Source organism: Rhinoraja longicauda, chromosome 36 (assembly GCF_053455715.1).
Source record: "Rhinoraja longicauda isolate Sanriku21f chromosome 36, sRhiLon1.1, whole genome shotgun sequence".
Lineage (NCBI taxonomy): Eukaryota > Metazoa > Chordata > Chondrichthyes > Rajiformes > Arhynchobatidae > Rhinoraja > Rhinoraja longicauda.
In genome coordinates this window covers 4,311,436-4,334,706 of record NC_135988.1, presented here as the reverse complement: position 1 = coordinate 4,334,706, position 23,271 = coordinate 4,311,436, and the positions used below count along the sequence as shown (strand labels likewise).

Sequence of the window (23,271 nt, the reverse complement as noted above, 5' to 3'; positions counted from 1 at the left end):
TCAATTAAGATATGATTGTGGCAAGTTCTAGAACATACCCAGCTGCATTGGGGCACTCCTTAGCTTGATGGTCGCAGTAGAGTGAGCAGAGGGCAATCCTGTTGCTAGTGATCACTCTCTGCCTTAGGGCACTCAGTTTTGAGTTGCAAGATCTCATAGAGTCATACAGCTTGGAAACAGGCCCTTCGGGCAACTTGCCCATGCCGACCAAATTGCCCCATCTACACCAGTCCCACCTGCCTGCATTCAGCTCATCCCTCCAAACCTATCCTAACCATATACCTGTCTTAAATTTTGTGATAGTACCTGCCTCAACTACCTCTTCCGGCAGCTCATTCCATGCACCCATCACCCTTTGTTTAAAACAAAAAGTTACTCTCTCAGGTTCCTATTAAATATTTCCCCCCTCACCTTAAACCTATGTTGTCTGGTTCTCAATTCCCCTACTCTGGGCAAAAGACTCTGTGTATTTACCCGATCATGATTCTGTACACCTCTATAAGATCACCCCACATCCTCCTGTGCTCGAAGGAATAAAGTCCTAGCCTGCTCAACCTCTCCCTATATATAGACCCTCAAATTCTGGCAATGTCCTCGTAAATCTTCTCTACACCCTTTCCAGCTTGACAACATTTTTCCTACATCATGGCGATCAAAACTGGGCACAATACTTTTAATGTTGCCTCGCCAATCTCTTATAACTACAACATGACCTCCCAACTTCTATACTCGATACTCTGACTGATGAAGGCAAAGATGCCGAAAGCCTTTTTGACCTCCCTATTTACCTGTTGTGAATCCATCTCATTTAGTACTGTGATGGTATGGCACAGAACGATGGACAATGTTTACAGGAAGAAGCATTTTACTTTCTGTTGTGACTATGGTAAAGTCGACCTTAGTTCTGTCTGGATAGATGCATCTATCACAAATGGGTAAGTTGATGGTGTTCATTTAAACTGGGCTTCCATTGTACAGGCCTGAGTTTCTTGCACCTTCATGCTTTTTATTGAACAGTTTTGATGTGCTGGCATTTCAGTGGTAGTGGATTAGAAGTCATATTTAAGTCATGGAAGGCAAGGGGGGGAGAATTTATTTCCTACAAGACATTTACTAAATAAGATAAGTTACTATAAAATTCTGTTTTATGATCGTTTTTACTGATAGTAGCTTTTAATTTTGATTTTACTTTAGACTTTAGAGATACAGCGAGAAAATACGCCCTTCGGCCCACTGAGTCCGCGCCAACCAGCGATCACCTCGTCCACTAGCACTAGGGACAATTTACAATTTGCAGAAGTCAATTAACCGACAAACCTGTATGTGTTTGGAGTGTGTGTGTGTGAGGAAACCGGAGCACCTGGAGAAAACCCACACGGTCACAGGGAGAACGTACGAACTCCGTGTAGATGGCACCCATAGTCAGGATCGAGCCCTGGTCTCTGGCACTGAAAGGCAGCAACACCCTTGCACAACCGTGCCAACCCTTTGCAGAACTCTTCACTTAATGGACTTCAAATTCCCCAACTGCTGTAGCGATTATCTGGATCCTCTGTATTAGTAACGTATTAGCTCCCTCGTGTTGTGGAGCGAATGTGTAATTGGTAACTGAGGCAATAAAAGAATGCAGAGGGGTGAATTTTTACAGTTTGAAAAATTGAGCTTATTTTTATCTTGGCCATAAAATATTTCAAATCCTTCCAATTTTCTTAGTTCACCTTGTATACCTGGACATCAGTGCTAAAAGAGGAAGATTAACAATTTTTTTTGTCCTTATTTAAAAATTCCCCTTGATGTCTTTTAGAAAGGAAACCACAAAGAAGGTCTGTGAGAAGTCGCTCTGAATCTGAGAAATCTGTCGAGGTTGTACCAAAAAAGAAAATGCGGAAAGAGCAGGTATGTGATGGTTTTGGGTATTTGAGTGGAGACCAATTTGCATCAGTGAAAAACATAACATTCCTATTCATCCTCGTCTTTTCCAACATTCAATTCGATCGCAGCTATTGCAGCTGTCTTTGATCCATAATCCTTCATACCCCTAAGTAAAAACTATATGTAACAAAACAGAAAATGCTGGAAGTACTTAGCAGGTGAGAAGGTTTCTATGGCAAGAGAAACAGAGTTAATACTTCAGGTTGAAAGTTTTCTGCTGAAGGGATTCATTTCAGTCAGTGAGGAAGGCTGTCTGTCTTTGATCACCTCTGAATAACCCTACTCTTCAAATGCTTGTTCACATTAGAACTTTTAGCACTGATAAGTCATTAGCAAAGACCTTTACTTCCCTTTTTGTGGGCTATCCATCTACTTTTTACTAACAATATGGATTTACCATTGTGAGGTTCTCGTTTGTATTGTAGACCAACAAGACATTTGTGGTTTTGGGTGCTTTTATTTGTAAAATAAATTACCTGATGAAGACTTAGCCAGCCACAGATTTCATTTTAAAAGTTCACTCATTTAAAAAATTTCTGCCAGGGAGATGTTAAGTTTGTTTTTTTCAATTGTGAAAAGAAAAGCTTGTTTTTGAAATGAATTGAATTGATTTAGATTTTAGATTTAGATTTAGAGATACAGCGCGGAAACAGGCCCTTCGGCCCACCGAGTCCGCGCTGCCCAGCGATCCCCGCACATTAACACTATCCTACACACACTAGGGACAATCTTTACATATTACCCAGTCAATTAACCTACATACCTGTACGTCTTTGGAGTGTAGGAGGAAACCGTAGATCTCGGAGAAAACCCACGCAGGTCACGGGGAGAACGTACAAACTCCGTACAGACGGCGCCCGTAGTCAGGATCGAACCTGAGTCTCCAGCGCTGCATTCGCTGTAAGGCAGCAACTCTACCGCTGCGCCACCGTGCCGCCCTGAATACTTTATTGAATACTTTATTGTCACATGTGACGGGTCACAATTAAATTCTTTGCTTGCATACCCGAGGTATACAATAGTCGCCACATAAAGGGCGCTGACAAAGTAACCAAGTATCCCACGCCAGGTCCACCCTTGTGCTCCCCCCCCCCTCACAGCTCCCCTCCCACAACGGATAGCAAATTCAAGATAGCAAGACATTTCAGATAGCAAAAATATATCTGGGCTTAAGCTATTGCCTGTTGGGCGACGCCTGAAAATTCATGCAAAGACATGAAAGGAAATCCAAATATATCTCAGTGAATCAGTATAATGCTGTTATTGGGAAATATGTCAATTGTTGAATTTTTCTTTTTTTTGAAGCATTATTTTGGACATGAAATTGCAGTTAAAGGAAAGCATGTTACAGGAAATAAAATAGTATTTCAGTTGACTGGTGTAAACCTAGTGCTTTGATTATTAGATTATCTGTACTCTTTCCAGAAGAGTGCAAAGACTAGTGTAAATTAGAGTTACTTAAGTGTTTTCAATAAAAAATGCTTTGTATTCAATATCATTATTGGTGCAAGATATTGGTCATACAAAGAGAGTGCTGACTTGCCTACATTCTAATTGACAGATGGAAACTATTCCAACAACAGCAGAAGCTATATGTCTACAGAGAGGCTCCTCACTACCCCATGCACATGGAGTAATGTTAAGTTCAGCCCTGCCAGGTAAAACACTGATTATCTTGCATTCCATGGTGAAAATCCTTGAAGATGAATGGTCGTATTGGAATTTAGACTGCAACTTCCAACTGTGCATGTCTTTAACAGATGGCTGTCATCTGGCTTGGGTTCATTCATCTTTTAGATCTTTTAGTCATAATTTTGTTGGGACAGATGCAAAACAAAACAGTAACCCACTGCCACAAATGGTGATTCTTGCTCTCAGGTGCCAGTGAACTTTCTGATTCCTGGAAGCCGCTCAAAAAACGTAGTCGGGCGTCCACGGACATGGAGATGGCAAGTCCAGGGTACAGAGAGATTAACGATTCCGACTCCAGAGGACCGCTGCATGAGGTAGGGATGTGAATTGAGGAGGAGTCGGGCTGGTGTTCAAGTTATGCTCCAAACAAGAGTCATCTGCCATAGTCATGGAAAGATACAGCATGGAAACAGGCCCTGCAGCACACCTAGTCCTCTCTCACCATCAGCTCCACATTTACACCAACCCCACATTAGAACCATTTAAAACCTATTCTCAACATTCGCGTCAACTCCCCCCACGTTCTAGCATTCCACCTACACATTGACGCCAACTTACAGTGGCCAATTAATTTATCAAACCATAAGTCTTTGAGATGTGTGAACTCAGCGCCCAGGTTTCTGGCACTGTGAGGCTGTGGCTCTAATAACTGTGCTGCTAAGATTTGTAGAAGTAAGATACATTCAACAATGTATTTGATCAGTTTTGAAGTTTGTCCTGGGAGAAAGATTGGCTAGACAGGAATGACTCATGAGTCATTATCCATCCAGCAGTTTTGTATGATTTATGTGCAGTAATAAATACTTGAATCTGAGTAGAGTGATGTCACAGTATTTTGATTGCTTGTTGGAAACAAAATCATAGAGTTGTAGAGCACAACCTGGCCCTTCAGTCCACGTCCATTCTGCCTGTTGTATCTGTATAATCCCATTTTATCTGTATTGGGTCCGTAGCTTTCTGTGCCTTGGTGAATCAGGTGCTTATCTAGATTTTGTAATGTTATGCCAGTATCTGTCTCCAGACTCCAACCTCCCTCTCTGTATCCCCTATCCATTGAGGTCTCCCAGCTCTCACCTTACACCTATATCCTCGTGCTTCAGCGATGCCACTATGAGAAAAAGATTTTTACTATCTGCACAATCTATCCCCCTCATAATTTTAGACACCCCTGTCAGATCACCCCTTGGCCACCACTGTCCCTGTGAAAACAAACCCAGTCTATCAAAGACTTATGGTTTGATAAATTAATTGGCCACTGTAAGTTGTTGACCAACTTCTAGGTGGAATGCTAGAATGTGGGGGGGAGTTGAGAATGGGTTTAACATTTTTCTAATGTAGGATTGGTGTAAATGTGGAGCTGATGGTGAGAGGGGACTAGGTGTGCTGCAGGGCCTGTTTCCTTTATAAATGAAATGCTCCAATCCAGGCAGCCTCCTGGTGAATCTGCTCTGCAGTATCTCTTGCGCAACCACATCCATCCTGCAGTGGCGAACATATCCCCACACAATGCACTAGGTGTGACCTCATCATTGTCAATTTTGAAATCTCTTTCATCGTGGGATTAAGCTTTGAAGTTGCACCCGACTGCAAAAAAAATTGTAGAGCGCATTGTGAGAACTTGCAGGGAGATCAGAATTTAGCATGCAACCCTTCCATTTTATTAATGTAAGGAAAACAGTGATTAGAAGCATATAGCTATTCAGTAGAGATGCTGAGTATTTGGAGTCATGGCAATGCTTAAGGCTACATTCACACATTGATAGGTGCTCTCTCAGTTGTATTCATCCTGGAGATTTATTTCTTGTGAGGTATTATGTGCGCCACCAGATACTTTCCTACAATTATAAGATCTTGAACCGACTCGCATGTCTATTATAAATTGATCGACTCCCACAGTTATCTGGACTACATGTCCTCCCACCCTGCCCCTTGCAAATATACTATTCCCTACTCTCAATTCCTCTGTCTCTGCTGCATCTGCTCCCAAAATAAGACTTTTCATTCTCAGACATCCTCTTCTTTAGTAATTCTGTCACAGATTGTAATTCTGTCACAGGTATGTAGGTTAATTGGCTGGGTAAATGTAAAAATTGTCCCTAGTGGGTGTAGGATAGTGTTAATGTACGGGGATCACTGGGCGGCGCGGACTTGGTGGGCCGAAAAGGCCTGTTTCCACGCTGTATATATATGATATGATATGATATTGATACTCACCCACAGTAGGACATTCTCCTCTGTGTCCCATAGTTCTGCTCTTGCTCCACCTCTCCCCGACGGAACAAGGATAGAGTTCCCCTGGTTTTTACCTTTCACCCCATCGGCCTCCGCATCCAACACTTCATATTCCGACGTTTCCATCACCTCCAACATGATTTATTCACAAAATGCTGGAGTAACTCAGCAGGTCGGGCAACGTCTCGGGAGAGAAGGAATGGGTGACGTTTCGGGTCGAGACCCTTCTTCAGACTGATCTCCAGACTGATCTTCAGACTGACCTCCAACATGATCCCACCACTAGTCACATCATCCCATCCCCACCCCTTTCCATCTTCCACAGAGATGGCTCCCTCCGCAACTCCTTGGTTCACTCATCTCCTCCCACCCAAACCATCCCCATCCCAGGTACTTTCCCTTGCAACTGCTGGAAAGGAAACACCTGTTCCTATATCTCCTCCTTCGCCTCCATCCAGGGACCCCAGCAGTGTTTCCAGGTGAAACAGGTACACGTGCTCCTCCTCTAACTGTATCTACTGCATCCGGTGTTCCCAATCTCTTCAAACCTGTCTCACACCTTCCTTATCTCTGGCCTTTGTTCCAACCATCTGCCTATCAAAAGAAAACCCTCGTCAGGGTCAACCTGCCATGCTTTGTACTGTCCCTTTTCCGCCCCCCTTCTACTCCCCTGCAATCAGTCTGAAGGATGTCAACCCGAGACGTCACCTACCCATGTACTCCAGGGATACTGCCTGACCTGCTGAGTTGCTCCAGCACTTTTATGTCCTTTCACACAACCCTAATTCTACCTCGGAATACCCCAGACCACCTCACTTTTTAAAGTTTAGTTTCGAGATACTGAATCGAAGCATGCGTTTTGGCCCACCGAGTCCAGGGTAACCTTCGATCGCCTGTCAACACTAGTTCTATGTTATTCCACTGCTTGCACATTGGGGGCAATTTACAGAGGCCAATTAACCTACAAACCCGCATGACTTTGGGTGTGGGAGGAAACCGGAGCACACAAAGGAATCTCATATGGTCACAAGGAGAATGTGTAAACTCCACATAGACAGCAGCAGAGAGCAGGATCGTACCTGGGTCTCTGGCGCTGTGAGGCAGTGGCTCTCCCAACTCTGCCACTATGCCATTTTTTAATTGTGTTTTGCATTTATGTCTAGTTTTTTTGCAGTCTTTTATTTTCGCTGTCTTACAGAATTTGTGTATAATTTATATGTTTGCGTGTTGTCTGAGTCTTTGTCCCCGTGATGTTGCTGCAAGCAGGATTTTCATTGTACCTGGAGCTCACCAGATTTGTGCACAACACAAACGCAGCCCGACCTGTGCATCAGTACGGTTATTTTGTGAGAGTTTGTACATAAAGATCATGTAGTGACTGAGGCTAGGGTCAACATCTGCTTTAATGTTTGGTTAGTGGGATTGATTTTCTATGACAATCGCTTGGCTGAAGTACCTCCGTATCTAATATTGGTTTGGTCCTGGCCACTCTCTAAAGCTATTAAAAATACACTTTACCCTGGATCAAGATTAGAGATCCAGCTAGATAAAATGCAGAAAAAAGGAAACTGCTAATTTCCACGTATTTAAGAATGGCTATAGCAATGTATGATAGTCCACAAAATACTTCCAGATGAAATCAATTAAGTGACAACTCATGGAAAAATAATTTTAAAAAGTTAACACAAAAAAAAACATTGCTGCTTTCCTGAGTCCCCTTGGTTCACCACCACAAGTAGTCATTGTCTGTTGCAACCATAGAGGATGAGGTAGAGGATAGAATAATGTTGTGACAGGTTTAAAAAAAAATCTGCTGCGTGTTAACCACATTATTGAAGAACTTTTGGCCACTAGAACGTTCCATGAGTTGGAAAATTAGAACCTGTAAACCCTAACGTGTGAGTGAAGTGTCTGAGCTAAATAATTCCTTTGTGAATTATAGTTGAAGACCGATCATACATAATAGGCATAGAAAGAGAATTTGGGTGGTGTATGTCAGTGTCACTTCCCTGAGAAGTCAATAACTCGATTTCAAAGTTGGAAAATTGATTTTTTTCATTTGGTATCTAAATAAATTGTAATAACTGCCTCTAGCTGTTATTTGCATTTAAATCTCTCAGCAATTTTACAAATCAATTCAGTTGAGTTAGTTTATTGTCAAGTGTACCGAGGAACAGTGGAAACGTTTTGTTGCATGCTCACCAGTCAGCAGACAGACAAAACATGATTACAATCGAGCCATTTACAGTGCATTGATACATGATAAGGGAATAACGTTTAGTGCAAGGCAAAGCCAACAAAGTCCAATTGAGGATAGCCTGAGGGTCACCAATGAGATAGATAGTAGTTCAGCACTGCTCTCTGGGTGGGCTGATGCATGAGTAGGTGTGTAAATTGAGAAGTTGTTGTGGAGTGTCTGCATTCCACAGAGTGGAGCATGTGTCAGTTAAACTAGGGCAGGGCATGGTGAATGGCAAGGTCCTGGAGAGTTGTTTTTGATATAGCAGAGAGCCATAGGCGTGCAGGTCATAGTTCCCTGAAAGTGGCACTACAGGGTAGACGGGGAATGTAGAACATGTTTGGCATGCAGGTCCACCACCAATTTTTCCGGCTCCCTTGGTTCCACAGCCTTTCTGGAGTATTCGTTTTGCCAGACCAACAGAGGCCACGGCCTTGGGTGGCCAAAGTTGGCTGCAGAACTCGGCTATGGGAATGGATCATCATCATCATCATCATCATATATATACAGCCGGAAACAGGCCTTTTCGGCCCTCCAAGTCCGTGCCGCCCAGTGATCCCCGTACATTAACACTATCCTACACCCACTAGGGACAATTTTTACATTTACATTTACCCAGCCAATTAACCTACATACCTGTACGTCTTTGGAGTGTGGGAGGAAACCGAAGATCTCGGAGAAAACCCACGCAGGTCACGGGGAGAACGTACAAACTCCTTACAGTGCAGCACCCGTAGTCAGGATCGAACCTGAGTCTCCGGCGCTGCATTCGCTGTAAAGCAGCAACTCTACCGCTGCGCTACCGTGCCGCCCATCAACTAGTTCTAGAGTCTCAGCTGCAGGCGGCAAGTTCGACCCATTGATCAGCCCCAGAGGTCGGCTATGAGAACTGACCTGCCAGCTCCGGCCAGGTCGGAGTTTCGGAGCCTCGGCCGCAGGGGGCAAATTAGACCCGCCGATTGGCACAGACATCCGGTGCCTCACCCGGCCTGGGGGGGGGGGGGGGGGGGGATTTTGTCTGGATTACTGCCGGGGGCGGCTGGTCCACCAGTTGCCAGAAAATTGGTCGTGGACCTGTATATGCCGTCACCAGTCAGGGCATTGTGTTGAGTAGTTGTGGCTTGGGTACCTCTAAATTAAACCAGAATGGCGGGACTGTCATATGTTGAAAGACTGGAGCGACTAGGCTTATATACACTGGAATTTAGAAGGATGAGAGGGGATCTTATCGAAACATATAAGATTATTAAGGGGTTGGACACGTTAGAGGCAGGAAACATGTTCCCAATGTTGGGGGAGTCCAGAACAAGGGGCCACAGTTTAAGAATAAGGGGTAGGCCATTTAGAATGGAGATGAGGAAAAACTTTTTCAGTCAGAGAGTTGTGAATCTGTGGAATTCTTTGCCTCAGAAGGCAGTGGAGGCCAATTCTCTGAATGCATTCAAGAGAGAGCTAGATAGAGCTCTTAAGGATAGCGGAGTCAGGGGGTATGGGGAGAAGGCAGGAACGGGGTACTGATTGAGAATGATCAATCATGATCACATTGAATGGTGGTGCTAGCTCGAAGGGCCGAATGGCCTACTCCTGCACCTATTGTCTATTGTCTATAAATCAAAATGCAAAAATCATGGATGAGACCACACTTAAAAAACTTTTCACCCAACTATAGGATGGGTGCTATTGAATTGGAAAGGGTGCAGAAAAGTTTCACTATAATGTTACTGTGACCGCAGGGCATGAGTTATGATTGGCCGGTACTTTTTGTCCCCTTGTGTAAGAAATTGAGGGATGACTTTATAGAGATATAGATTAAATCGTGAGGAGTGTAGGTAAACTGGATGGTTAGTCTTTTCCCCATGGTAAAGGGGGCTGGGTCTAAAACTAACGGGCAGAGGTTGAATGTTAGAGAAAAAAGATTTGAGGGACAACTTTTTCCAGACAGCATAGTGAGTATATGGAACAACTTGTAGAAGTTGGTACAATTACAGCAATATATACAATGGTACTTGGGGAGACATGTTTGAGGGAAATGGGCCATTTTGCAATTTTACTCTGTATTCAAATTCCAAATCCACAAAGTTAAGTCGAGGCTATTTCAATTTTAAATATATTTTACATGATGGGTTGGTTTAAAGCCACTACTTTGGGCGGCACAGCTAGTGGAGCCACTGCCTCAAAGCGCCAGAGACCCGGGTTCAATCCTGACCTCTGGTGCTGTATGTGTGGAGTTTGCACGTTCTCCCTGTGACTGCATGGGTTTCCTCCGAGAGTTCCGGTTTCCTCCTGCATCCCAAAGGGTTTGTAGGTTAATTGGCCTCTGAAAATTGTCCCTGCGTGTGTAGGGAGTGGATGAGAAAGTAGGATAACATAGAACTGGTGTGAACTGGCATGGGCTGAAGGCCTGTTTCCATGCTGTACCTTTCAATTTAAAAAAATGCTTTGAACATTGCCAAAAATTTTGTGGAATCTCGTTGCTTCATCTTTTAATTTTTATTGACTTGTTTTTGAAAACGTTCTTGCACTTTTTCTCTACTCTTTCATATTTCTCTTTCTGAGCTTTGAAATCCTTGTGGTAACTTGCACTTCCTGTGCTGAATTTGTGCTGTTTATTTCACAAGCTGTCTCCGTGATTACGTGAGGCGTGTTCATTAGAGAGAGATCCAACCCCATTTCCTGCTCTCATTTTCGGCAGCTAACCTCGCAGGGTATTACGGAAGATTAAACCAGCAAGGCCAAGCCTAAGGACTGCCAAAGGCATTTTAGTCATTGGTTGCAGCAGTACAGGAGTGACTAACTTTCTCCCCCACCCACTCTGGCTAAATGTCGGAAACGATGCCACCTTGTGGCAAACATATTATCTGTCTTGAGTGTTTAATTGTTATGTGTACCAAAAATGGAACGTTGAAATAGGCAGCAAAATAGGTCTGCAAACACAGTACTCGTAGATAACATGATAAACAAAAACATTTAAATTCATTTAAAACCCTAATATTAGTGCAACAAAGCCCAAAGTCCTTAGTTGCAACCAAGATGGATTGCAGTTCATAGTTTAGTTGGTGTTTGTGGTGTTTGAGAGCCAGATGGTTTTTGGGAAGGAGTTGTTCTTGAACCTGGAGGACACTGTTTTCACACCCGTATGCCTTCTTCCAGATGGTAGGAGTGAAACGAGAATGTGACCAGGGTGGTGTGGGTCCTTGAAGATGCTGGCATGCCTTTTTGAGATAGTGCCCCCTATAGATCCCTTCGATGGTAGGGAGGTCAGTAGCAGTGGTAAACTGGGAAGTGTCTACCACTTTTTCTAACCTCCTTTATTCCTGGAAGTTCGAGTTGCTGAATCAGACTGTGATGCAACCAGTCAACATGTTGTCTACCATACCGTACAAGAGTATTTATCGGCATAGCGAATCTCCTCAATCTTCTATGGAAGTAGAGGTGTTGACGGGCTTTATTATGATTGCATCAAGATGCTGAGCCCAGGACCGCAGAGATGTCAACAATTTGCAAAAGGAAACAATCAATGAGTTTTTGTTTTCTTTTTTTACCTTGCGTGGAATCTGATCACTTCCATAGTCAACTCCACCACCCCTTGTTCATTGGTTAGACTCAAATCTATGTCCATTATGTGGCATGTCATTCACAAATTATCCTATCCTTATCCAGAAGGTAGACACAAAAAGCTGGATTAACTCAACGGGTCAGACAGCATCTCTGAAGAAAAGGAATAGGTGACGTTTCGGGTCGAGACCCGTCTTCAGACTGAGAGTCAGGGGAAAGGAAACAAGAGATACAGACGGTGATATAGAGAGAGAGATAGAACAAATGAATGAAAGATATGCAAAAAAGGTGACGATGATAAAGAAAACGGGCGATTGTTAACAATCTTTATCCAACCAGATTCCTGCAGAGTTAAATAGATAGTGGCCTAGAACATTTACCTCCCCAGTTTTGATCACTTTGCATTCTATTTCCAAGTATTAGGGTCACAGAGACATACAGTGTGAAAACAGGCCCTTCAACCCAACTTGCCCACGCTGACCAACATGCCCCATCTACACTAGTCCCTCCTGCCTGCGTTTGGCCCATATCTCTCTAAACCTATCCTATCCGTGTACCTGACTAACTGTTTCTTAAACATTGTGATAATACCTGCCTCAACTACCTCCTCCGGCAGCTCGTTCCATACACCTACCATCATTTATGTTAAAAAAAAAAGTTCCTATTAAATCTTTCCTCACTCACAAACCTGTGTCCTCTGGTTCTTAATTCCTCGACTCTGGGTAAAAGATAGTGCATTTATCCTATCTATTCCTCTCATGATCTTCTATAAGATCACCGCTCCAACTCCTGCGCTCCAAGAATAAAGTCCTAGCCTGCTCAGCCACTTCCTGAAGCTCAGACCCTTGAATCCTGTCAACATCCTCGTAAATCTTTTCTGCACCCTTTCCAGCTTAACATCTTGCCTCTCACAGGGTAACCAAAACTGAACACAATACTCTAAATGTGGCTTCATCAATGTCTGGCGGGACTGTAACATGACCTCCCAACTTTTATACTCAATGCTATTATTGACGGCCAGCGTCTATAGTCAATACTCTGACTGATAAGCATTGTATTGACTAGGTGAGGTTTTTAACCAATTGGTATGTACATTGAAGGTTGGCTTGGAGAAGAGGCTGGGCAGTCCAGTAGTTCCTCCTGATGCAGATATCTCAGATGAAACGTCAATGGATTCGTGTTTATCCAGGCGTGGTGCAGGATCATCAAAAAAGGACAGCATCTGCCAGGTGAGAACTGCGGAGGAGGGGGACATTGCCATTGAGCCATGATTCTGGATTGTCAAAACAAAATGATCCTATCTGTTGACTGACTAGACCTGGGCCTTGATTGTATCTATAACATGACTGCTATGTTCAGTTAAAAGATAAAAGTATTGGCCTACCCAGGTTCCAGTAACTTTGCCACAGAAATCTCTGTTCACTTGGTGCCACAAATGGAACTTAATAGTTCCTTTTATGTGAAAATTGGTATTCTGGTCATTCCAACACAAATTATTTGCACTTAAATCCTGTAAACCATTAACCATGAAATAATTTTATTGTAAGTTCTTATCACCTGCTATCACATGGTCTGAAGAAATTAAGAAATCAAATTAAAAGAAAGTTGAATACAATTATTGCAAGTACTTTACATTATTCAATAGTGGGTGGGGAATTGCCGTGCATAAATGTCTTGCATTTTATTTGCGTACCCGTATTAAAGATTGTTTTCTGACCATCTGCTGTCTCAGATCTGTGAGAAACCTGGAGAGTCTCTTGTTCCCTGTGAGGGAGAGTGCTGCAGAGTCTTTCACATAGAGTGCCTTGGGCCGGCAGAACTACCCAACGGGAAGTTTACGTGTATGGAATGTGCGACAGGTAATGGAGAAAGTGATCTCATTCATTATTTTCCCATCATTCTTTTAGTTTAGTTCAGAGATGTAGCGCAGAAACAGGCTCTTCAACCCACCAAGTCCGTGTCAACCAACAATCCCCGCACACTAGGGATTAGTAGAGTAGAGAGACTATCCAACACACTAGGGACAATTAACAATTATACCAAGGCAATTAACCTGCACCTATAAACTCCTCGTGTTGATGAAGTAATTTTATTTTAAGCTAGGTTCATTTTGCTCAGTGATGTTTAATGAAATGTCACTAAGGATCATTCTATTGGTCAAGAACGATCAAATATTGGCTTAATTTTTAGTTTAGTTATATAGTGTGGAAACGGGCCCTTTGGCCCACCAAGTCCACACTGACCAATGATGACCCATACATTAGTCCAATCCTAGACACTAGGGACAATGTGCAGAAGCCAATTAACCTGTCTTTGGAATGTGGGAGGAAACCGCAGCACCCGGAGAAAACCCACACGGTCATAGAAACATAGAAAATAGGTGCAGGAGTAGGCCATGCGGCCCTTCGAGCCTGCACCGTCATTCAATATGATCATGGCTGATCATCCAACTCAGTATCCCGTACCTGCCTTCTCTCCATACCCCCTGATCCCTTTAGCCACAAGGGCCACATCTAACTCCCTCTTAAATATAGCCAATGAACTGGTCTCAACTAATAATAATAATAATAATAATATTCATTTATTGTCGTTGCAACGAGTACAACGAAATTAAAAAATAGCAATCCTGACGGTGTGTAAAAACATATATGCAATAAATGCAAAACAAATAAATACAAATATATTAAATACAAAAGTTTTAACAGTGTGACCTAGTGCAGAAAGTAGTGTTCAGTTCTCGTATGGCCCTGGGGTAAAAACTGTCGACCAGAGGGCAGAAGAACAAACAGACGGTGGCCGGGGTGGGATGGATCTTTTATTATTTTGCCTGCTCTACTGACGCAGAGAATTCCACAGATTCACCACTCTGTGTGAAAAAAAACTTCCTCATCTCGGTCCTAAAAGACTTCCCCCTTATCCTTAAACTGTGACCACTTGTTCTGGACTTCCCCAACATCGGGAACAATCTTCCTGCATCTAGCCTGTCCAACCCCTTAAGAATTTTGTAAGTTTCTATAAGATCCCCCCTCAATCTTCTAAATTCCAGCGAGTACAAGCCGAGTCTATCCAGTCTTTCTTCATATGAAAGTCCTGCCATCCCAGGAATCAATCTGGTGAACCTTCTCTGTACTCCCTCCCTCAAGGGGAGAAAGTACTAACTCCTTATAGAGAGCACCCAAAGTCAGAATTGAATCCGGGTCTCTGGTGCTGTAAGGCAGCAACTCTACCGCTGCACCGCTGTGCTGCCTCTGATGGTTAATGGCTAACCTCCATTCCTAGCACCATTGGTTTGTTTTTGTTCCATCAGTGCACAGTATGAATATAAATAGGTTTTTGTGATCGGACTGGAATTGGAAAGGATTAGAGAGAGAGGGGCCATGGGCGAGTTGGCCGCAATGCCTGTTTCCCGGCCTTATGACTCCGTCCAACGTCATCACCAGATTAACATCCGCTTGTTTCTAAAATGAATATTGCAGCAGCGAATTGAGTATAAGGGTCAGGAGCAGCTTTATAGGTTTTGGGTTAAGCCCCATTTGGAATAGTAAGTAAGTAATTCATTTATTAGCCGAGTATGTAAAAATGTACAAGGAATTTGATTTGCCATACAGTCATACCAAAAAAGCAACAAGATACACAACTACATAAAAAATCAACATAAACATCCACTACAGCGCACTGTGATGAAAGGCAATAACGTTTTATCTTCGTCCCTCCTTTTCTCCTGTGGTCGGGGCAGTCGAGCCATCCGCAGTCTGGGCGGCCGAAACTCCAGCGTCGGGGCGGTCGAAGCTCCCACGATCGGGGCGGTCGAAGCTCCCGCAGTTGGAGCTCCCGAAGTCGAACCCTGACAAAGGGATGGCAAGCTCCACGATGTTAAGTCCGCAGTGCAGATGGAGATACGATACGGGAAAAAGTCACATCATCGAGGAAAGAGATTTTAAAAAGTTACCCCCCCCCCCACATAATACAAAACTAAAGATACACCAAAACATATTTTTAACAACAGACTAAAAACAACAAAGGAAGAAAAGGACGAGACAGACTGTTGGCGAGGCTGCCATCGTACGATGCCACCCATATTGTGTGCAGTTCTGGATACCGCATTACAGAAAGGCTAAGGAGGCTTTCGAGAGGGTGCAGAAAGAGGTGCCTGCAATAGAGGGTATTAGTTATATGGAGAGGTTGGCCAAACCTGGATTGTTTTCTCTGGAGCACCAAAGGCTGCGGGGAGACCTGATAGAAATATATAAAATGCTGAGATGCATAGACAGTCAGAAACTCTTTCCCAGGGTGGAAATGTCAAAGACTCGAGGGTATGGCTTTTAGGTGAGAAGGGCAAAGTTTAAAGGAGATACACAGGGCGTTTTTGTTTACACAGCAGTGGGTGCCTGGAACGGGCTACAAGTGATAGTGGTGGAGGCAGATACGATGGTGGCATTTAAGAGGCTTTTAAATACACACATGGATTTGCAGGGAGTGGAGGGATGGTGATCATGTGCAGTCAGAGGAGATTAGTTTAACTTGGCATATTGGGCATAGACATTGTGGGCCAAAGGGCTAGTCCTGTGCTGTACTGTTCTATATCTATGTCTGAAACGTGGGAAAGTACATTAGACGGTAGTGAATTAAATATTGCTCTACTCGTACAGGAAACCACACTTGCTTTTCTTGCAAATTATCGGGAAAGGTTGTAAAAAGGTGTTCAGTGAATTCATGTGGAAGATTTTACCACGAATCGTGCCTGCGGGGCTATTCTTCGGCCATGTTTGAAGGAAAAGGATTCCGATGCCCTCTCCACTGCTGTTCGTCGTGTTTGGCAGACAACCGTGAAATGGCTAAAGCAACCAAAGGTGAGAGAAAATCAAGGTGATTTTATCTTGCAACACTCTGAGAGGAATTATAGTCATGCAGCACAGCGATGCACCATTTATCCCACGATACGCATGCTGGTTGTTAAGTAGCCATTTATACCAGACTTTACCAGAATGCTGCCTGGATTAGAGGGTCTCAGCTACAGGGAGAGGTTGGATTGACAGATTGTTTTCTCTGGAACATCGGATGTTGAGGGAAGACGATAAAGTATATAAAATTATGAGGTATAGATAGAGTAGACAGTCAGAACCTTTTTTCCGCAGGGTGGAAATGTCCAGCACTAGGGGGCGTAGTTGTAAGGTGAGAGGGGGATAGATTAATGGAGGTGTGTTGGGCAAGTTTTGTTTTACACAAGAGTAGTGGAACAAGTTTCCGGGGTGGTGGAGGAGGCAGACATGATAGTGGTATTTAAGAGATTTTTAAATAGGCACCTGGAAGTGCAGGGAATAGAGAGATATATGTGCAGGTAGATGAGATCTGTTTAACTTGGCAAACATATGATAGAATGTATTTATCCCAGAAGGGAAATTAGTCTGCCATCAGTCATAAAACACAGCAAGATACATGAAATTGAAGTGACGAGTGGAAAATCCAGGATTGGGGATGTGCCAAGATTGGGTGGGGGAGGGGAAAGGGGAGTCAGTCTACCCCACGACAGAAGGGGGAGGAGTTGTACGGTTTGATAGCCACAGGGGAAAAAGGATCTCCTGTGGCGTTCTGTGCTGCATCTTGGTGGGACCAGTCTGATGCTGAAGGTGCTCCTCAAGTTGTCCAGTGTGTCATGGAGGGGGCGAGGTGTATTGTTCAAGATGCTCTGCAGTTTTGAGGAGCATTCTCACCTCTGACCATCTCCAATGAATCCAACTCCATTCCCAGGACAGAGCCAGCCTTCCTGACGAGCTTGTTAATTCTGTTGGCGTCCGCAGCCTTCGCCCTGCTCCCCCTGTACATCACAGTGAAGAAGATGGCACTTGCCATCACCAATTGATAGAACATCTGCAGCATCTCACTGCAGACGTTGAGAGAGCGGAGCCTCCTCGGAAAGTACAGATGGCTCTGTCCCTTCTTATACAGTGCCTCAGCGTTCCTGGTCCAGTCCAATTTACGGTCCGGGTAAAGCCAAGGTACTTGTACTCTTTGGTAAACTGCACATCCACACCCTTGACGGAGACAGGGGGCAAGGGTGTTCCTCTCCTCCTAAAGTCCCCACTAACTGCTTTGTCTTGTCGGTCGGTGTTGAGCTGCAGGTGATTCAGCCCGCACCACTCAACAAAGTGGTTGACTACACCTCTGTATTCAGCTTCCCTCCCCTCACTGATGCAGCCCACAACTGCAGAGTCATCCGAGAACTTCTGCTGGTGGCAGGAGTCTGAGTTCTATCTGAAGTCCAAGGTGTGATGAACAGGACAGGACATGATGGTGAACAGGAAAGGAGAGAGGACCGTCCCCTGCTAAGCCCCTGCATTGCTCACTACCATGTCTGAGACACAGTTCTGTACCCTCCATAATGTTTGGGACAAAGACCCATCATTTATTTATTGGCCTCTGTACTCCATAATTTGAGATTTGTAATAGAAAAAAATCACATGTGTTTAAAGTGCACATTGTCAGATTTTAATAAAGGCCATTTTTATACATTTTGGTTTCACCATATAGAAATTACAGCAGTGTTTATACAGAGTCCCCCCATTTTAGGGCACCATAATGTTTGGGACACATGGTTTCACAGGTGTTTGTAATTGCTCAGGTGTGTTTAATTGCCTCCTTAATGAAAGTATATAAGAACTCTCAGCACCTAGTCTTTCCTCCAGTCTTTCCATCACCTTTGGAAACCTTTATTGCTGTTTATGAACATGAGGACCAAAGTTGTGCCAATGAAAATCAAAGAAGCCATTATGAGACTGGGAAACAAGAATAAAACTGTTATCGACATCAGCCAAACCTTAGGCTTGCCAAAATCAACTGTTTAGAACATAATTAAGAAGAAAGAGAGCACTGGTGAGCTTATTAATCGCAAAGGGACTGACAGGCCAAGGAAGACCTCCACAACTGAGAGGAATTCTCTCTATAATAAAGAAAACACCACTCCGACAGATCAGAAACACTCTTCAGGAGTCAGATGTGGATTTGTCAATGACCACTGTCTGCAGAAGACTTCATGAACAGAAATACAGAGGCTACACTGCAAGATGCAAACCACTGGTTAGTTGCAAAAATAGGATGGCCAGGTTACAGTTTGTCAAGAAGTACTTAAAAGAACAGCCACAGTTCTGGAAAAAGGTATTGTGGACAGATGAGACGAAGATTAACTTATTTCAGAGTGATGGCAAGAGCAAAGTATGGAGGAGAGAAGGAACTGCCCAAGATCCAAAGCATACCACCTCATCTGTGAAACACGGTGGTAGGGGTGTTATGGCCTGGGCATGTATGGCTGCTGAAGGTACTGGCTCACTTATCTTCATTGATGATGTAATTGCTGATGGTGGTAGCATAATGAATTCTGAAGTATATAGATGCATCCTATCTGCTCAAGTTCAAACAAATGCTTCAAAACATTGGCCGGTGGTTCATTCTACAGCAAGACAATGATCCCAAACGTACTGCTAAAGCAACAAAAGAGTTTTTCAAAGCTAAAAAATGGTCAATTCTTGAGTGGCCAAGTCAATCACCTGATCTGAACCCAATTGAGCATGCCTTTTATATGCTGAAGAGAAAACTGAAGGGGACTAGCCCCCAAAACAAAAGATGGCTGCAATACAGGCCTGACAGAGCATCACCACAGAAGACACCCAACATTACGTGCAAAGGATATGCAACAAATTACTAAACATGATGACTTTCATTTACATGACATTGCTGGTGCCCTGAAATGGGGGGACTATGTATAAAACACTGCTGTAATTTCTGCATGGTGAAACCAAAATGTATAAGAATGGCCTTTATTAAAATCTAACAATGTGCACTTTAACAACATGTGATTTTTTTTCTATTACAAATCTCAAATTGTGGAGTACCGAGGCAAACAAATAAATGATGGGTCTTTGTCCCAAACATTATGGAGGGCACGACTGTGGTCGTCCAGTCAGGTAGTGGGTGATCTTGGACACAAACATTGTGGGCTGAAGGGCCCATTCCTATGATGTACTGTTCTATGTCATACCATCCAAGAGCACATTGTTTATTCCCTGCCTTTATTAATTCTCCCAAAGTGCGTCACTGCGCTTTTCGGGGTTAAATTTCATTTGCCATTGCTCTGCACAATTTCTATTTAAAAATAAAACAATCCTCTTCACTTTCAATGACATCACCAATTATCCTTGACCATTTAGCATCAATATGCTAAATCTCGATCAAATTACAAGGGTGAGGGTTAAAATTTCTTTTGAAAGTCGTTTGTGATCTGTTTGTCTGGGTGAAGATCTACTTTCTGATTTATCCAATTAGAGATTGCTGCTTATATTTGTAGGAAAGAAAATTGCAGATGCTGGTTTAGATCGAAGGTAGAAACAAAATGCTGGAGTAACTCAGCGGGTCAGGCAGCATCTCGGGCCGATGCCCCTGACATCTGAAGAAGGGTCTTGACCCGAAACGTCACCCATTCCTTCTCTCCAGAGATACTGCCTGACCCGCTGGGTTACTCCAACATTTCGTGTCTACCTGCTTATATTTTGTTTTCTCTGTTCCATTTCTGCTGTTTAAGAATTAGTTCAACTCAGTTCAAGCAACTGCAGTCACAAAACTATCAGCTGACTGAAGTTCCAACTGCTCCATTCATTCTCAAATGCTCTTTGATTCAGAGCAACAATCAATTCTTGGCAAGAGGTTGAGTAATTTTATCACATTATCCCTGAAAAGCATGAATTAGCATTGTGAAATAGAATGAATGTTGCAGTCTGTTGTAACTGATTGGGCAGTCAGCCTGTTTTTTACCATCTGCAGTGACCTATAATCATTCTTACGTCTGCCCAGACCCGTGTTTCCTTCATGTTATCCCCACTGCAGTCACACTTTCCTTAAATGAGCAAATTATTTAAGAAATAAACCAAAGTAGGAAACAAAAAACAAAGAGTCACCTCACTCAGGTCAACTTTGTTGTGGGATAAACAAGTACAGAAACGTACAGGTACAATGAAAATCTTGCTTACAGCAACTTCACGGGGACACAGACTCAAACTGCGCACAAAAACAACAGGAACTAGATCAGTTGGGAAGGTAGTTAAAGGACTGGCAAATACCTCGCGCTGCCTTGGCAAGGCCACTAGCATAATCAAGGACGATTCGCACCCTGACCACTCCCTCTTCTCCCCTCTCCCCTCGGGCAAAAGGTACAGATGTGTGAAAACGCACATCTCCATTCCTTCTCTCCTGAGATGCTGCCTGACCTGCTGAGTTACTTCAGCATTTTGTGAATAAATATCTCCAGATTCAGGGTCAGTTTCTTCCCAGCTGTTATCAGGCAACTGAACCATCCTATCGCAACCAGAGAACAGTCCTGAACTACTATCTACCTTTGAACGTACTTTACTGGCTTTACCTTGTACTAAACGTTATTCACATTATTCCCCTTATCATGTATCTGTGCTCTGTGAATGGCTCGATTCTAATCATGTATCGTCTTTCTGCTGACTGGTCAGCACCTAACAAAAGCTTTTCACTGCACCTCGGTACATGTGACAATAAACTAAACTCAACAATGTAACTCTGACAAATGTGAGGTATTGCACTTTGGTATGTCAAGCATGGTATGTGGTAGAGGCCTAGATAGTGTAGCACAGAGAGATCTGGGAGTACAGGTGCATGGTTTCCTGAAAGTGCTGAGTCACATGGACAGGGTGGTGAAGAAGGCATTTGGCATGCTTGCCTTCAAGGATATTGAGTACAAAAGTTGGGACATCGTGATGCACTGAACAAGTCATTGGTGAGACCACGCTTGGAGTACTATGTATAGTTCCAGTCAACAAGCTGTAGGAAGGAGGTAAAAGGAACTGCAGATGTTGGTTTTTACCAACAAAAAAAAGACTGTTGGAGTAACAGGCAATCAGGCAGCATCTCTGGAGAACCCAGACAGGTTATGTTTCGGATCGGGACCCTTCAGACTAGAAAGTTCTCCAGTCCGAAGAAGGTCCTGACCAGAAACATAACCTATCCATGTTCTCCAGAGATGCTGCCTGCTCCACTGAGTCACTCCAGCACTTAATGTCTTTTTTTTGTATGAAGGATGTCATTGAGTTGTAAAGAGTGCAAAAGAAATTCATCGGGATGCTACCTGGGCTTGTGAACTTGAGTTATAGGGAGAGATTGGAAAGACTGGTGCTTTTTTCTTTGGAGCATTGGAGCCTGAGAGAGGACCTTATTGAGGTATACAAGATCATGAAGGGCATGAATAAGGTAATCATTGTCCCAGGGTAGAGATTTCTAAAACGAGAGAGCATGTTTAAGGTGATAAGGGAGAGATTTGAGAGGGACCAGAGGCAATAATTTCACTTGGAGGGCAGTGCATATTTGGAATGAGCTGCCCAAGGAAGCTAAAGAAGCAGATATAATAATAACTTTCAAAAGTCATTTGGACAGATGTATGGATAGGAAGAGTTTAAAGGGATATGGGTCAAATGCAAGCAAATGGGACCAGCCTAGAATATCAACTTGGATAGCATGGACAAGGTGGGTCGAAGGGCCTGTTTCTGTTCTATAAAGCTCTATGACACTGTGTAGAATATGGTGCTAATAGATTGATTTTGATGCATGTGAAACAGGTCGTATGATGCGCTGCCTACGATGTCCAGTGGCCTACCACATTGGGGAGAGCTGTATTGCAGCCGGCAGCCTGATCCTTTCACCCCACAGCATCATCTGCAACAACCATTCCAGCTTGAAGAAGAGCAGTCGGGCATCTCTACAAGTAAACGTAAGCTGGTGCTTTATCTGTGCCAGAGGTAAGGAAACCTTTCTTCTGCTTTGAGCATTAAATGAAGCATCATCTTTAAACGAAAATGTATTACTTAAATTCTTTCTAAAAAGTTTTTTTTTTTGCCTCCCTCTTTTTTGAAAAAAAAAAACTTCAAGACTAAATTAATGTTTTACAGATTTTTTTCGGGGGGGGGAATCATGGGTATTTTCATTGCAGCTCATGTTCTTTATCTGTTTTGTGTAGGGATAATTGACCAAGACCAATCTGAAACCCTTATCAGTTCATATACATATAAGTCGCACTACCTCCTGAGCGAGTCAAATCGTTCGGCTGAGTTGTTGAAAAAACCTATGATTCCTCCCTCACCATCAACTACAGTAAAGAAATGTGGGAAAGGTAATAAAACACAGCATTTCTCCGGAACCATGTGTGCTTGAATTTCTTAACTACCACACCACCCCTCCAACCCCATCCACCATGCTTTTTCACCCCTCTTCCCACCCCGCATCTGCTAAACCTGTTGCTTTATTAAATCTCATGTGATCTTGTCATGAAAATGTGTGAATTGATTTTTATTAATGATTTTTTTTTAAAACAGCAAAAATAAAAAATAAAGCAAAAATGAAGTTGTTTTGGGCTTGAAGTAATTGCAAGGTCAACCTAATCTTTTATGAGGTACTTTGAATTACAGATGCTCATTGCATTTCCTCTTCTGGTCATTAAGTGACTTGTTGCGTCACCAAATATGTACACCTTTAATCTTCAATATTTCATCCTCCTTCTTCTAGACTCCGCCCTTTATAGACCCCAAACCATTGTCGCATTGCTTGTGAGACAGCAT

General features: G+C 43.3%; 1 protein-coding gene across 5 annotated transcripts in view; it reads left to right on the top strand.

The window, feature by feature from the left end:
* The window catches only part of nsd3 (nuclear receptor binding SET domain protein 3), an 89,152-nt gene that overhangs the window by 41,029 nt on the left and 24,852 nt on the right, over positions 1-23,271 (top strand). For 2 of the 5 annotated variants that reach the window (XM_078429079.1, XM_078429078.1), the window contains 8 exons: positions 1,805-1,896; positions 3,494-3,590; positions 3,811-3,938; positions 12,751-12,879; positions 13,383-13,509; positions 16,300-16,500; positions 22,276-22,455; positions 22,674-22,826. In XM_078429079.1, coding sequence (XP_078285205.1) covers positions 1,805-1,896; positions 3,494-3,590; positions 3,811-3,938; positions 12,751-12,879; positions 13,383-13,509; positions 16,300-16,500; positions 22,276-22,455; positions 22,674-22,826 — 1,107 coding nt within the window. The remainder of the gene's footprint in view (positions 1-1,804; positions 1,897-3,493; positions 3,591-3,810; positions 3,939-12,750; positions 12,880-13,382; positions 13,510-16,299; positions 16,501-22,275; positions 22,456-22,673; positions 22,827-23,271) is intronic. The other 3 variants (XM_078429081.1, XM_078429080.1, XM_078429082.1) reach the window with 3 other exon arrangements.